The sequence below is a fragment of the Panthera onca genome, chromosome E1 (genome assembly GCF_046562875.1).
Source record: "Panthera onca isolate mPanOnc1 chromosome E1, mPanOnc1 haplotype 2, whole genome shotgun sequence".
NCBI lineage: Eukaryota > Metazoa > Chordata > Mammalia > Carnivora > Felidae > Panthera > Panthera onca.
The window spans coordinates 48,143,917-48,161,389 of record NC_138352.1 but is presented as its reverse complement, the minus strand read 5'-3'; the positions used below and the strand labels follow the sequence as shown (position 1 = coordinate 48,161,389).

The window sequence follows — 17,473 nt, the reverse complement described above, 5'->3', positions numbered from 1 at the left end:
TCCTAATTCCAGAAGCTGCCTGTCCACGCTCAGGAGCTGGGCAGATAGTGGTGGATACCAGAGATTCATTCAGCCAAAGGCTGAGGGTTGGAAACCAGGTCTGAGAAACACCATCCAGCAGGTAGAGGCACACTTTGTAATGTTGTTTCACCGCTCCCTGAACATGCCCTATACCTGTTGTACGTCCTTCCTCACCTCTGTTTGTGTTCTTCCCTGAAATGCCTAGTCATTCATTCTGAGCACGTGTTAGGCACCATATAAATTCAGGCATAGGAAACATAGCTCCTGCCCTGATGGAACTTCATATGCAGTAAGAAGGCCTGAAAATAAACAGACACTTAAAATACAGTGTAATAAGAGATAAGATCAGGAACTCAGATTGGAGGAATTTTGAGGGAGATTTGGGTTTTTTTGTTGTTTTTTTTGAGTCTATTCATTTATTTTTGAGAGGGAGAGACAGAGACACAGTGAAAGCAGGGGAGGGACAGAGAGAGAGGGAGACACAGAATTCAAAGTGGGCTCCAGGCTCCGAGCTGTCAGCACAGAGCCCAGTGTGGGGCTTAAATCCATGAACTGTGAGATCATGACCTGAGCTGAAGTCAGATGTCCAACCAACTGAACCACCCAGGCACCCCTAGGGAAATTTGGTTCTTTAGAATTAGTATAAGTTAACTAGATAAACAAGATGGGAGGGAAGAAGACTAGCAGAAAAAAAAAAGTATCATTGAGGCAGGTAAAAAAAAAAAAAAAAAATCAAGGTATTTCATACCATGGAGTAGGTATTTGATCCAGAAGGCATTGGTTGGCACTGAATTTTTAGCAGGTAAGCAACAGCGTAAGATTTGTCATTTAGAAAGATCTCTTGGCTAGAGGAGATTGAATTAGAAAAGAAGTAGAAACAGAGGCAGAGAGACAAGCTGTTTCGGTGACCCAGAGTATAGCCCAAGAAGAGGGGGGGAGTAAAAGATTCCACAGATGTTTCAGCAAGAGAATCCCAGGATTTGCTGACTGAATGTCGGGTAAGGGAGAACAAGTTGTCAAAGATGATGCATTCTCCTACGTTCCTTTCTACCAAAGAATAAAGAAACAAATAGGTTTTGTTGAACCTTAAAACATATCCAAGACTTTTCAAAATGATTGGATCGAGTTGCAACTGCTTCCCATGACCAGGGGCTACAGTAGGGTGGATGTGGTGTCACTGGGATCAGTACTTGCATGGATGGGTAGAAGGACAATCTTTCAGATTGTAATTGCATTCCTTGTTCTTCTCAAGCCACGTAACACAGACGACATCCTGGATCCATCCCGTGATGAGTGCACTGAACCTGTCTTGCTCAGAGGAAAATGAAGAGGACTGTTCGAGAGAACTTCCTGATCGAAGAGTTGATGGTCTTCTGTAGGAAGCAGAGCTCCAAGGTCTCTAACTTCTCAGTCTACATGGATGACTCCAACATGCAATGGTCTAAAATAGGAGTAAAGCACACACTACTTATTGAAGTTCTAAAATGGAGACTCTGGGTTTAGTCTACTTTTGTAAGACTTTCTTTTTTTTTTTTTTTGGACTGTGGTGAGCATTTTTTTTATTTAATTAAAGTGCAGTTCACATACAATGTTCTATCCGTTTCAGGTGTACAGTATAGTGATTCAGCAGTTCTGTGTGTTACTCTGTGCTCATCATGATAACTGTACTCTTTAACCCCTTTTACTCCATCCATTCTCCTACCCGCCTCCCCCCAGCAACTACCATCTTGTTCTCTGTATTTAAGAGTCTGCTTTTGTGTTTGTCTCTTTTTTTCTTTGTTTGTTTGGTTTGTTTCTTAAATTCTACATATGAGTGAGAGCATATGGTATGGTAAAACTTTTTGATATAAGTGTGTACACTTACAAGATCAATTGCCACTACAGTAGTCCTTTAAGAATAATCTAGTTGTATTTTTTGAAATCATATATAGATTTTATCATATGTATAATTTTTCATATACAACTTGATTTGTAATTTTATATATAGTTCTTTATAGAGTATCCGATACAACGGGTTTTTTTAATTAAGACTTACCGGAAAATTATGTGAACACAGTGAAGCACTTCATTTATTTGATGTGACTAACCTTTTATGTTAGTATCTTGGGAAAGTGCTCTGAGCAAGCTTTTGGGGGTTTCTTAAGGATCACATTTGGACAACTATCTCATTGGCTACTGAATGCAGTTTACGTATTTGTGGGACTCTAACTTACGAAATGCCTGTTTTGTTCAACATGCCCGTAAGGCAGATCCAGTGGGTATTTTTATTCTTGTTTTTCAGTTAGGGAAATAGTGGTTCAGAGAAATGAAGCACCTTGTCCTAGAGCTGAGATTTCACACCTGAGTCTTCTGATTCCACGTCGAGCCCCTTTTCTCCTGCACTCCGCTGTCCCTGCAGAGGGAGGTCACAGCCCAACACGCAGGCCACAGTGGCTCTGTTGATACAGCTGAGCTCCACAGCTGTGCACTCCAGTGGCCACAGAGATTCAAGAGGTACCTCTTCAGTCGGATGTTGCCCCCACATACTATTCTCCTATAAACTCAACCCCACTATTCTCCTATAAACTCAACCCCACTATTCTCCTATAAACCCTTCCACCTCCCATACCCCCAAATATTCACCAAGTCAGGGTGCAGTTCTGTGATGCCCTTTCAACAGGCTTCTTTCAGCAGCTCACATTTTTCTAAAGTAAAGGGACTGGTTTACATCAGGGGTCTGCCCTGCCAGAGGGAACATTTGCAGGGAGTTAATGAGAAGTGGGGCACCCGGAATCTCCTCTGCTATCTGGACACATCCACGAACTCTCCCGCTGTGAGTTCAAGACTGACCTCATGACTGCTGATGTCACCTCCCAAACTGATTACACTTTCTATCTTCTGTTATTTTGTTGTAACGATGCCACAAGACAGCTCCTGGAAGGACTGAGCCATTGACTTGGAGTGCTAAAGATTTTCTTTTTAGTGATTTAAACCTGGGGCTAGGAATTGGGGCAGAGTGAGGACAAAGTCATTTTAAATGTCCCGGGTGTTAGGTACCAACTGAATGATAAAAAGGGATTTGTTCATATCCAATGTCCTGATACCGTTAGGTAATATACTTAGGAAGAAAGTGAGTAAGAATCATTAAGTGATCAGAATACCCTGTTCTTAACCATGCGTGGTAAGACTGAGAAATTACTGTTTGTCACAGTGGCCTCTTCCTCCCAACCCCTTCCTCCTCATTCCCTCTCCACCTCTGAAATACAAACAGGAAAAAGGAACCCAGCCTTGGGGATCATGTGATTTGAAGATTTTTTTTTTTTTCCAAACATCTTTTGGTGAAAAAGACCCATTTTTCAAATGGGCTTTCAAGCAGAATCCCAAGATATGTAACAGGTTTTTTGTTTGTTTGTTTGTTTTTTTAATATTGTTACTCTGCTTGAAATGAGAGAAGCCTGAAGCCCAATTAAAGCAGCCCCCAGCATGGCTGTGCAAACCTACAGATCCTTAGAAGATAGCATAAGATTCCTCAATTATAGCCATTGTATAGATAAGTAAATTGAGATCCTAAGAGGTCACATAGTGAGTCAGTGGCCAGGTCAAGACAGGACCTAGATCCTAAAGCCTCCTACTCTACTAAATTTCATATGGCGCGTAATATAGATAGATGTATGTTGTAAATATAGGTCTACGTTGTGAATATATATAGGATTTATAATTTACATCTTGAATAATAACATAAAGTCAAATCCAGGTGGATAGGTAGTCGTTAGCCCCAAGAAAAGTTTCAGAATGGCTGAAGAAGGCTCATGCTTCTCCTGACAGCTGTGTGAATATGAGCAAGCTTCAGGGAGACAAGTTTTGAGAGAAGCCCTCGAGGGAGCTCTTTCCTTGTGTCCCCCAGAGGTGAGTGAGATTCTCAAACACCTGAAGTTACTTTTATAAGTTAGTGTCTATAATTGTCAAAGTACAGACTTTTTGTTGTTAAATTAATGGTATGAAATTTCCCTCCCCCTGCTGGGAGTGTTTTTTCTAATTTGTTTCTAAGTGAAGAAAACACAGAGGAGATGCTAGAGTCACTTGAGATCAAGCTCCTCAGGCATTCATTTTACCGACAGACACCTTATATGTTAACTTTGCTGGTTTGTGCCACTTTCTTCCTTGCTTCCTCATGGAATACCTCATGGTAAAGGTCTTTGGAAATTGTAAGGATATTTTTTGTTGAGCATTTTGTACTACACATTGTGATGGGTAGTTTGCATAGATTATTTCATTATCTTCCTAAAACAACCCCGTGAGGAAGAAACTATAATCCCCATTTTGTAAAGAAGAGATTGAGGGTTAGAGAGAGTTGCCAGTCTTTGCCTAGGGGGTCACACAACACCTACATGTGGAAGCCAGGGTCCAAGACAGATCTGGCACAGCCACTCTCTTAAACCACTCTGCAGAGCTGTTTAGATCCATTGTATGTGACACTGGGGGTAGAGGTAGGGTCTGTGAGTCAGTTTTTCAAAGGAGCAGATTCCAGTTCAGTGCAACAAGGAACTTTCTGATAGTTGGGGCTCATCAGGAAAGAATTACCCTGTGGGAAGTGAAAGCACTGACCCAGGAAGTGTTCAATCTGAGCTCCTTATTATGGGAATGGTACTGAGGACGTTCAGGGTCTGAATCGGCTGGACTGTTGAGCTCCGTCTGAGATTCCTTCCTCTTTATGACCTCCAAGCCAACAGATAAATGCCCAAGAGACAAAGAACCATGGTGGAGACTCATTAAGAATCCTTATCCAATGCAAATAGAACGATCAGACTGTTTTTTAGAGAGTTGATGTTTATACAACCAGTTTTTCGTGAATATAAATCAACCCTATTAATGTGATAAACTTCTCTGTTGACCCACTGGCTCAGATTCTAGGGTTAGAAAACCTTGATGTTCTTACGTCCTTCCACCTTACTTCATGAAAGAGTGACCAGGGTCGGTCATCCTTACTCCTTTATTCTGAGAGTACTTAGCATCAACGGTGTGCCAAACATAGTGCGAGGCACCAAGGCAGAGTAGGGCAAAATAACCATTTCCTGGGTCCTCTTACTCTTGGTTAAAAATTAAAAAGCTTCTCAGGTGGCTAGAGTTGAACAGCTTGTTTTTAACTTTTGAATTTTAAAAGTAATCTAGTTCCATTGAAAAATCAAGTAGTAGGGAATTGTATAAAGTAAACAACAAAAACAACAAAACTCATCTCGCTTTCCAGAAGTAGCCATCACGAATACTTTGATGAGTATTTTTACTCAAAGTTAATCATACTGTTAAGCAGCTTGCTTTTGACGTAATTTATTGTGGTCATTTTTTTTTTCATGTCGATGCATAGATTGTTCCATTTCAAATGTCTGCATAAAATATCACTACCCAGATAACTCATAATTTCTGCAGCCATCAGTCTATTTGATGAACACTTAAGCTGTTCTGAGTTGTCTTCTGTTACAAACAATGTCACAGTGAATATCCTTACAGTCAGTAAATCCTTTTCTTCATATATGCATGCACTCTTATGCCAGTAGGTCTATAATGGGAATACATTCATAAAAGTAAATTGCTGTATCAAAGATTTGTTCATTTTAATTTTGGTAAATATTCATAAATTCTCCTGCATTAAAATAGAACCAATTTACACCACCACCAATAGTATATGAGAGTTTATTTTCTATATATGATGGAACTTATTTTAGTGCAAACATTGCCAGTAACTTTTTTGGTTGTTTTTGTCCTTAGAAGAGTAATCCGCTTTTTACTGTTATCTAAGGACCTGAATTTTTTTCATCATTAGATTTTAGTTGTCCCTTAGCAGCAGAGAATGCCTCGCTGTATATAGAGGAGTCTGGCAGTGACTAATTCACTGTCAAACACATCATTACTCTCATCTTTTTACTGACATTTCCTACTTGTCTATAATGATGGTGCAGACCCACTTTTAAATGAGCTAACTTGGGGGTTGCGTGGGTGTCTCAGTTGGTTAAGCGCCGGACTTCAGCTCAGGGCATGATCTCGCGGTTCATGGGTTTGAGCCCCACATTAGGTCTGTGCTGACAGCTCAGAGCCTGGAGCTTGCTTCAGATTCTGTGTCTCCCTCTCTCTCTGACCCTCTCCTGCTCGTGCTCTCTTTCTCTCTCTCAAAAATAAATAAACATTAACAAAATTTTTTTAATGTGCTAACTTGGGTGAGAGCCCTTAGCAAAGTGTGAAACCCAATGTAAACACACCTACAAGTTCTTTGAGGTTTCTCCATCTGTATAAGGAAGAGGGTGATCCCCTGACTCTTGTCAAACCAATTCAATCAGCGACCATTTTCCTAGTACCTGCCAAATGCCAGACAAATGCAAGGTCTTGAAGTTACCTTCAAGAATAGTTCTGATTCCCTAACCAAGAAACTCATAATCTAACACCTTTTTCCTTTCTTTCCTTTTTCCTCAAAAACCTTTTATTTTTCCTTAAAGGAGTAAGAAGTCAGGGGTTTGTTTAGTAAGAACCCCTGAAGAGAGGCCCTTTATCACTCTCTCAAATTTGAATAACTACAAAATAATATTAACACCCCTTGACTAGAAATGAAAGAGAAACATACTGTGAGAAGGGGCTCTCCAATAATAAATGCTGAGCAGCTGTAAAAATACAGAGTCAAGTGATACCTTCATCAAGTGTTTGCAAAATTAGAAAATATTATCCCTTTTCTGGGGGTAAAGGGACATTTTTATTTTCTCTGCTAAAGTGAGCCACACCTTTTTCAAGTGCTAACAAACTTGAATTTTACAATCTACAGAAGAGAAAGAACTAACATTAAAACAATTTATATGCTCTATTGCATGTAATTTTTGAGGATTAAATGAACTTTAAACAGAATATGCCCATGGAACTTCACTTGAGAAATAAAATGCCCAAGATGTTTTAACCACAGCTATGCACATGTAGTATTAGTGTGCCTGTGTGACAATGATGTAGATATTGCATGAAATTCTGTATTTGCTTTCTTCATATGACTTTACATTGAACTGACATTACTACTACTTTTGTTAATTTTTTTTTTCTTAAGTTTGATTTTTACTCTCAGGGGTCAGGATGGTTGGAGGGAAAATGCAGTCAGATTAACAGCTCTCACCGCCCCCCATCCCCATTCCCCCATCACTAAATTATCCTCTGTTACTTCACCCTATTTATTTCTTCTCCATTACTTATCAATTTGTAAGGATCTGTTGTTTATTGTCTTCCTTATTAACAATGGGAGTAAGCTCCATGAAGGCAGGGATTCACCTATCTTGTTCACACTGTAGGAAGGCTCTAGCACCATCCAGGAGGATCTTGCACAGTCCCTGCCACGTAGTAGGTGTTTGATACATACTTGCCAAATTGAATGTGTAATGAGCTATCCATAACCAAGGCTTAGTCCTGGGTTTAACTCTCATGCATTTGTATTTATTTCTAGTAGCACAATGAGTGCTACTAGATGTCAGACACTTTGCTAAGTACTAAGGATGTGGCACAAAACAGATGTGGTCCTAGCCCCCATGTGATTATATTTTATGCAAAGGAAATTCAACTGAAATTAACCAAAGCTCTTTCCATTTATTTTCTTTCTCTCTCTTCTTTATCACATATTTGAACTTCTAGACCATTTAATTTTCTTGCCTCAGGAAAGGGGTATGAGGTCAGCACAGGCTCTTTTGAGTTTCAGAAGTCTGGTTCCTTAGGGCACTGGATTTAGATAAAAAGTTTGTGGGTGTACATGAGGAGGAAGAGCAACGCTACTCCCTACCTAGGAAATAATTCCCATGGCTGTAGGAGGGAAGAAAGAACAAAACTGTTGGTGGGACTCAGAGAAAGTGGGGCCACTTCTGGGCCACTTTCCAGGAGCAGCAAAACCCCAATTATATTTGTTAGTTTTGAGAGCACAGGAGACCCATTCCTCACTGTACCTAGGATGGAAATGAGTGCATGGTGTGTTTAGGCAGATGGAACCTTAGGCAACTTTAGTGAGCTTCCTCCAGCCCAGTGTGGTCCAGGTGGAAGATCAGATTGGTTTCCATGAACCAAAAAGGTTCACAGGAGTAGCAGGAAGCCCCACAGGACCTGAGTGAGGACTTTTTGCATTCATGGCCTCTCAACAAAACCCAGTTTGAACTGTGACATCAAGCCATCTAAACGTAGAGTGCCTTGGCACTAGATAAACCTCCTGGAGTCTAACAGTAACTCCAAAGAACAGAGGGAACTGCAAGCTGGTGGAGACTAGTGTTGCCCAAGGTCATTAATTCCCTACTCCTGATATTTCCTTCCTCATGAAAGAAACTCCTTTAGAGTAACACTCTTGGCCTATCTCTGCCTCTGCCCGCTCAGGTAGTGACTTGCATGCTCAGTGAGTTTGGGATAAAGAATAAAACAGGTACTGTTTCTAGAATGCTTCTTAAATATATTCCCTTTCCTGTGTTCCAAGAAAACACTGCCTATTTGTTTTTTTAGGTCTTTCCCATTTATTACCTGGATAACTGCAATATAGGCAATATACCTTCCTGGCTGTCTACCGCACCTGTCCCCATCAATCTTCCCACCACATTTCTGTCAGAATTCTCTTTCTGAAGCACATATTTGATTCTATTACCCCCTTGCCACTCTTCAGTAATTCCCTAGCACCTAACATTATCAGATCCTTTCTATCTCTATAGCCTCAGTTCCTCTTCAGATTGCTTCCTGCCCTTCAACACACATTTTCTGTTTATCTCTTCCTTGAAGATCTGGGCACCTGCTGCCGTCCCCATGCCCAGCACTGGCACTCTACAGATGCCACTTCTGCATTTTTCCACATGCGTCCAGCCCTCTTCCCACATGGGAATGGTGCACCAAGAACTTCTACCCCAAGAGGAGTTGCTGACCTGTCTGTCCACACACGCACTGGGTTACTACATTTATTTACTGTTTATTTTTACCTGGTGTGCTGGGTTACTGAGTCTTAAAGGCTTGACATTCGGTCCTACCCACTCTCTTTTGCTTCTTCTCTCCATGTCATAACGAAAACCAGAACTCTGGTTAAAGCCAGCTATCTCTCACTGCAGCTGTCCCACTCAACACCAGCAGCTAGGTGAGTCAATCAATTATCATTGGGAGGGAAATGGAGAGACAGAAAATGGCTCAAATAGTCTGTCATTTCTTATTTGTCTATTTGATGCTTTTGGGTGTTTTTATCTAGAATCCTGGAGGGTGAAAAGGTTAGCTAAAAGGAGTCATGGTCTAAATTCCCACCCCCTCCCCCTCTTACTGCAAACCTTTTAATAAAGCCTTTATTACACTACATTTGCAATTAATTGGGGCACTAAAGGGAGGCATATGTCTCTCCTAGACTGATCCCTGTAAGTCAAAGTCTATATGTTATTTTTTTGTCTCTCGCACAAGACACAGTACGGTAATCAATAAATAATTACAGAATACATTTTTTAATGTTATATTTGGGGGGGGGGGCGCAGAGAGAGAGGGAGACATAATCTGAAGCACACTTCAGGCTCTGAGCTATCAGCACAGACCCTGACACAGGGCTCAAACTCACAGACTGTGGGATCATGACCTAAGCTGAAGTCAGATGCTTAACCAACTGAACCACCCAGGTACCTCTACAGAATACATTTTTAAGGTAATTTATTGTTTTCAAAAACTCTTTTAGCTGTTTCCTGCTTCTAGCAGAGAAAGACAAAGTGAATGAAAAAGAAAGTGAGGTGGGAGTTTAAGCCTGTCTACACTAGCCAGTTCAACTAATGTTGGGACAATATAATGGGTTTTGCTGAAGAAGGAAGTGTATTCTACCCAAATCTGGCCGTAAAACTCACAGTATGATCACAGTGGAAGGATTATAAAAGCACATACTCAAACATTGTTGATTTTCCCAAGGTTTTGAAAAAACACAACAATGATTTTGGCATGGAAGAGTAGAAAAAGCCTAAAAGCAAAATACAAGGTTAGTGCATTTCAAGGCAACAACATTCAAACTTCTGTTCTTAGAGGTTAATTAATTATGTTGCTGAAGAATTGATTTGGCACAAGGGAGCTATGTGTTGCCACAGTACTCTGAAAGTGCAGAAATTATCCCATCTATAACTAAGCCCACCAGAACTGCATGACTGTTGCTGTTTCACAGTGGAGAAATTCATCTTTCATCAGCAAAATACAGGAAGGGAAAACAAGAGGACAAAACAAATTGGGTGGATAATAGACTTACCTTGGCATATAGACAGTCCAGGTCAGGTATTTCTCTGAAATGGGACATGAAATGATGTTTGTAGGCAGATTTATATACTAAGCAGTTTTACCATTCAGGCAAGTAAACAATGCATTTAATCTAATGCCAGCTGTTTTATTTTTGTGTGGGGATCACATGAGTTATATAGAGCCTTGTGATCCCCACGAAAAATAAATAAAATAAAAAGCTGGCACCAAATTAAATGCATGGATTACTTCTCTCAATGGCAAAAGTGCCCCATGTAAGGAAAATCTGAAAGAAATAGGGTGTGTGCGTGTGTGTGTGTGTGTGTGTGTGTGTGTGTGTGTGTGTATACACACCTTGTGTGCATACATGTACCACATATACACACAGGTACACACTTTGGAGGAATATGAAATATTAAATAGACTAAAGTCTACTAAATTTCAAGAATATGACCACACTGGGGGTCCTTGCTCACCAATGGATTTCTTACTATGAATTATAGAAGATGAGAAGTCTGACGTTATCTCCATTTTCTCAATGTTGCCAAGGTTGTTCATTGATTATGTTCCTTCTGTCTGTTTTGAGTAGCATATTCTTGACTAGCATTTCACCAAATTTAAGACTCCATCCATTATAAGACTTGCCATTATTTTATGTATCATGAAAAATGGGAAAAAAAAGAGAGCCATTTAAAACTTGTCATAGTACTTTTAATTTTTGTCTTATGGCCCCTTTAAGTAAATCTAAGACCTGTTTGGACATAGACTTTTATTATGTATATATAGAAAGGAAAATGAAACACAAATAAATTGTGATATTCCTAAAACTTTTTGTATTCAAAATGGAACTCTTTGGAATCGCTTTTTTGGTTTTTTTTGGTGTTTTTTTTTTCTGTTTGTTTGTTTTTTTAATATAATTCATTGTCAAATTGGCTTCCATACAACACCCAGTGCTCATCCCAGCAAGTGCCCTCCTCAATGCCCGTCACCCATTTTCCTGCCTCCCCCACTCCCCCATCAACCCTCAGTTTGTTCTCTGTATTTAAGAGTCTCTTACGGTTTGCCTCCCTCCCTCTCTGTAGCTTTTTTTCCCCCTTCTCCCCCATGGTCTTCTGTTAAGTTTCTCAAGATCCACATGTGAGTGAAAACATATGGTATCTGTCTTTCTCTGCCTGACTTATTTCACTCAGTATAATACCCTCCAGTTCAATCCACATTGCTGCAAATGGCAAGATTTCATTCTTTCTCGTTGCCAAGTAGTATTCCATTGTATATATAAACCACATCTTTATCCATTCATCAGTTGATGGACATTTAGGCTCTTTCCATAATTTGGCTATTGCTGAAAGTGCTGCTATAAACATTGGGGTACATGTGTCCGTATGCATCAGCACTCCTGTATCCCTTGGGTAAATTCCTAGCAGTGCTATTGATGGGTCATAGGGTAGTTCTATGTTTAATTTTTTGAGGAACCTCCACACTGTTTTCCAGAGCAGCTGCACCAGTTTGCATTCCCACCAACAGTGCAAGAGGGTTCCTGTTTCTCCACATCCTCGCCAGCATCTATAGTCTCCTAATTTGTTTATTTTAGCCACTCTGACCAGCATGAGGTAGAATCTCTTTTTTGAATAAGAGTTGTCATCCATGTTTTTTTACAATAACATCCTCTGTGCCATCAAAATGAAGCATTTCTTTTTTTAAAATATAATTTATTGTCAAATTGGCTTCCATACAACACCCAGTGCTCATCCCAACAAGTGCCCTCCTCAATGCCCATCACCCATTTTCCCCTCTCCCTCACCCCCCATCAACCCTCAGTCGTTCTCAGTCCTTAAGAGTCTCTTATGGTTTGCCTCCCTCCTTCTCTGTAACTCTTTTTTTCCTTTCCCCTCCCCCATGGTCTTCTGTTAAGTTTCTCAAGATCCACATATGAGTGAAAACATATGGTATCTGTCTTTCTCTGCCTGACTTATTTCACTTAGCATAATACCTTCCAGTTCCACCCACTTTCATCAAGCATTCCTTTTGTTTAATGTTTATTAATTTACTTTTGAGAGAGTGAGAGCAGGGGAGGGGCAGACAGAGGGAGACAGAGGATCGCCAGGAGACTCTGCACCACCAGCACAGAGCATGACACAGGGCTCAAACTCACAAACTGTGAGATCGGGACCTGAGCCAAAGTCAGATGCTTACCTGACTGAGCCACCCAGGTGCCCCAAAATAAAGCATTTCTTAAAGGAATGGTCCACTCCTGTCTCTAGGATATTCTCCCCAATCTTTGACATCTATTCTGTAGTTTTTATGCTGGCACCTGCTTTTTTTTTTTTTTCAAAAGGATTTCATAGCTTTTTTGACAGCAGTCAAGATGCACATTCCTTCCTCAGAGTAGTCCTTAAATGCTTTATCCACTGAAAAGTAAAGGTGTAACAGTTCATTCATGCCATAGGAGAAACAACTAAGTTTGTGCATGGGCAGGCAAAGACAGCCGTATCATTATGGTTGCCTGACCAACAGCAACCACAAGACATCTTGTAGTATCAGTTTTCCTGAGATGAAGATTTCTGTGAATTAGGAAGAAAAAACAGTAGGGAAATAGAGAAATAGGATGAACACAAAAGCAAGAAGGGGAAAACACACAAAGATGTGATTCAAGCAAAACCTACTCTAGGGGTCTGGAGGGCACTTAGGCTCAGTCGCACAGATGAGCTCTGGAGACAGTTTAAGTCCTATCTCAGCTGTATAAGTCAGAGGCCAGGGAACAAGTAGTATTTGTACCCCTGCACCATCCGTCATTGGTTAAGCATGGGAGGCCTAGGAGGGAGATGTACATTTGCAGGTACTCCTAATTCTGTGTAGAAAAAAAGGGTTTCTTGCAACCTGGCATTATCTGACCTCTCCACGTCAGATAAACAAAGAGATGTAGTTGCTGGGTGTCAGGAGTGAAAGCCCACAGGCTAATAATATTAGTCCATGAGAGTGGTAGAGGGATCCGAGAGCAGCAACAATGTCTGTTACACACCCTAGTGTCAAAGACACTTTAATGAAAAATGAATCAATTAAATGTAGTATTAAGGATCAAATTTCCTTGTTCCTAGATCATCCCAACCTTAAAATTTGAGTTAAAGATGAAATGTTTTAACAAATGAAAACAAATCGGGCTTTCTCAAAAATTATTTAATTCAATCAGAGTGATTTTAAAAGCTATTGCTAAACATGCTAACAGAAAATACTGAAAGGAGATCAAATTATTTGATCCCACATTGATGAGAGTCAAATGTCCGAATGATCCAGGACAGATATTTCTGTTTTATTTACTCTGTGAAGTGACTCTTTGAGGCTGTGAACAATACAAACTCCCTCAGTCTTTTCCGGTGCTTTCTTTCCTGCCAATTTCAAAGAAATTAGAAACAAACCTTCCCACCTGTTATATGAGGCTTTCCTAGAATTAGTAATTACTTAAGATATGATTTAAAATGCAAAGGATTTTTTTAAGTTTATTGATTTATTTTGAGAGAGAGAGCGTGTGTGTGTGAGCAGGGGAGGGGCAGAGAGAGAGGGAGAGAGAGAATCCCAAGCAGGCTCCAAGCAGTCAGTACAGAGCCTGACCCGGATCTCAAACCCAGGAATCATGAGATCATCACCTGAGCTGAAATCAAGATTCAGATGCTTAACCCACTGACCCACCCAGGCACCCCAAAAATCAAAGTATTTTTAAGACATAATAATACCCTATGTTAGTGATCATACATGACGTTAATATTTTCAAGTATTATCAGGGCATAAACCTCCTGGAAAGCAGTCTTGGAATATCTGTTAAGAACCTTAAAAATGTTCATATATTTTTACCTTGTAAGTTCTACTACTATGAATTTATCCTTACAAATGATCACAATTTTAGACAAAAAATCTTGTATTGAAAGGTTTCCTGAAGCATTATTTAAAATAGTAATAAGTAGGGGTGCTTGGGTGGCTCATTCGGTTAAGCAGCCGACTTCGGCTCAGGTCATGATTTCGTGGTCCGTGAGTTCGAGCCCCGCGTCAGGCTCTGTGCTGACAGCTCAGAGCCTGGAGCCTGCCTCAGATTCAGTGTCTCCCTCTCACTCTGCTCTTTCCCTGCTCACACTCTGTCTCTTTCTCTCTCAAAAATAAATAAAGATGAAAAAAAATTTAAATGGTAACAAATACCTATATATGCCTCAAACTAAGAGAGTGTCTAAACAAAATATGGTATCTCACATGATGGAAAATGTTTAATAATATCTGATGACCCAGGGAAAGTATCCCAATATAATATTAAATGAAATAAAATAAAACAGAATTCTGTATGTAGTGTGATACCAACAGGATTTTATATATAAATACCATAGAAGAACCTGAGGAAAATATTAGATGACGTTATTAGTGATAGTTATTTTATTCATTATATTTTTCTACATTTCAAAATTCCCTACAGTAAGCTTATCTTTTATAAGAAAAAATAAATGTTAGTAATTATATGTATGTATGGAAAAAAGTATATCTCATTTGATTATTTTACATTGAAAACTCTGTATACAATCTAGTGAAAATTTGTAATGTTTACAGGGGCTGGAAAAATGAATGCTTAGTCTATGGTATGAATGAGACCTGACCTATACACATAATTACATCGATTATTGTGAAAACAACAACAAAAACAAAAACAAAAAACCAGGATGCACATTCAGTGTCTGTGTCTACACCTATGAGGGGTACACTTATGTGGTCTGGGTCACAGCAAAGGGAGCTTATTCAGGATTTTTGTCTTACTAGAAAGCAAGAGATGTCACAGATGTGATATTTCCTTTTTCATTCTCTGGAAAGGATCAGGTGGGATAGCAGAGCAAGGACTAATTCTGGAGGTCAATTTAAATATTTCCCAGCGGTATCACTGAGTGAGTCATTCGGCAGGGCACCCGAATTTGACATCTATCTGCTGCCATTGTCAAAGATCCTGGTCCTGTTCTCTCTCCACTGAAAACATTTATGGAGTGAAAATAGCTCTGGAGTCTAGCAGAGCCAATACATCATTAGGTTTTTCACATTTACTCTTTGCACCAGAGCCAGGTCTGACATGTTCTTCCTCTGGAGAAAGTGTCTGTTGCAGGATGCAGCCCCAAAACATTAGGTGAGCCTCTGAACAATGCCTTTGCAGGAAGCTCAAAATCTTAGAGTCCATATGAACTTACAAGTCCCTCCAGTCCAACCATCTTTCAATGGAAAGTATCCTTTTTTTTTTTTTTTTTTTTTTTTTTAGAGTATTCGTAACCAATAGCTACTTAGCTTTGCTGGGATATGTTGAGCAGGAACTTCATAATTCCTTTTAGAAATTCTCATTTTGCCTAAAGATTTTTTAAAATCTCATCTCTTATAACATTCAACCGAGATATTGATTTATCAACTAGAAATAACCTGTGAATAGGCCTTCTCACATGGATTTCCTTTGCTGACCAGGGGCTGCCTTCCCATCAGAGACTAGACTGGACTCCAGTCACTTGTGACCACATCCCACCATGGTGTTTTATAGCCCATCTGAATTGCATCATCTACATGGAAATTGTGGCTGTCTCTCACGTTAGGGGTTGAATTGTGTCCTCCCCAAATTCATATGCTGAAATTCAAACCCCTGTTACCTCAGAATGTAACCTTATTTGGAGACAGGCTCTTTACAAAGGTAATCAAGTTAAAATGAGGTCATTACAATGGGCCTTAATCCAATATCACTAATATCCTTATTAAAGGGGGAAATTTGGAGATAGACAAACATACATGGGAGAACACCATGTGAAGACCAGAGTTATATGACCACAAGCCCAAGAACTACCTAAAGCTAGGAGAGGGGTGTGGAACAGAGCCTTCCCCAGTGCCTTCAGAAGGACCATGGCCCTGTCAACACCTCTGTCTCTTGCCTTTAACCAGTGTAACTGGGAGACAATACATTTCTATTGTTTAAGACACTCAGTTTGGGGTATGTTGTTCCAGTAGTCCTAGCAAACAAATACACCCACCCCCAATCCAGAACAGTAACAATCACAGTACTAACTTCCCTGTGTGACTGGTCCCACTGTTGGTCATTCTTTGTAGATGTGAGTTCTTATCCTATGGAGATCGGAAGTCAGCTCTCTTGGAGGCATACCTGACTCTTCCTTTGTGAAGTGAGGTCATTAGACTGTGAGTACAAATGAACAAACCTCCAAGTTCCCCACGGGGGTGAGGTGCAGCTCTGATATGTTAAGAAGCCCATGGTTGCACATTAGAATCACTCAGGGAGATTTTTAAAATTATGAAGCCTTGTCAAACCCAGACTCATTAAATATGGATCTCTGGGAGTAGGATCCAGGCACCTGGGTCTTAAAGGTTGAGAATCATTCCCCTAGGCTGCCATGGGATCCAGGTAACTGAAACCTCCCAGGGAGCAGGTTGCCAAAAACATAAGTTACATTCTTGAGTATTTGTAGTTTTATAGTCACAATGGAAATTGTGATCTCAACAATGCTTGGAGTTAGACTCACATACACATTTTCCCCAACTGTATGATTTCCTTCAATAACACCTCCCCTTTTCGCACACTTTAAGACTGTCCCCTGGGGCACCTGGGTGGCTGTCGGTTAAGCATCTGACTCTTGATTTCGGCTCAGGTCATGATCTCATGGTTTGTGAGTTCAAGCCCCTCATCAGGCTCTGCACTGATAGCGTGGAGCCTGCTTGGGATTCTCTCTTCCTCTCTCTCTGCCCCTCCCCTGTTTGCTCTCTCTCTTTCTCAAAATAAATAAATAAACATTAAAAAAAAAAAAAGACTGTCTCTAAATCCCATGGTCTTTTTGTTGTTAATAATAATGTTACCAACTTGTAGTTATATAGAATTTACAATATCCATTTGGCATCTCACAACAACCTGGTGAAATAGGGTAAGCATTCTTCCTGTTTTACATATGAAAAACTGAGGCTCAGATAAATTATGTGACTTTCCCAAGTCATGTTAAAGTTACCAACTTCTCCCAGTTTACCCTGGGACTCTCCTGGCTTGTTTTTTGTTTTGTTTTGTTTTGAGTTTGTTTATTTATTTTGAGAGAGAGAGAGAGAGAAAACACGAGTGGGGGAGGGGCAGAGAAAGAGGGAGACAGAGAGAGAGAATCCCAAGCAGGCCCCCCACTGTCAGCACAGAGCCCGATGCAGGGCTCAAACCCGTGAACCACATGATCATGACCTGAGCCCAAGTTGGACGCTT

The 17,473-nt window shown here is 40.2% G+C and overlaps 1 protein-coding gene across 3 annotated transcripts in view; it reads left to right on the top strand.

The window, feature by feature from the left end:
* Window positions 1–10,997, top strand: part of STXBP4 (syntaxin binding protein 4) — a 174,366-nt gene extending 163,369 nt beyond the window's left edge. For all 3 annotated transcript variants that reach the window (XM_060646448.3, XM_060646446.3, XM_060646447.3), the window contains one exon: window positions 1,274–10,997. In XM_060646448.3, coding sequence (XP_060502431.1) covers window positions 1,274–1,400 — 127 coding nt within the window. In that variant the 3' untranslated portion in view covers window positions 1,401–10,997. The remainder of the gene's footprint in view (window positions 1–1,273) is intronic.
* Window positions 10,998–17,473: the final 6,476 nt, after the last annotated feature.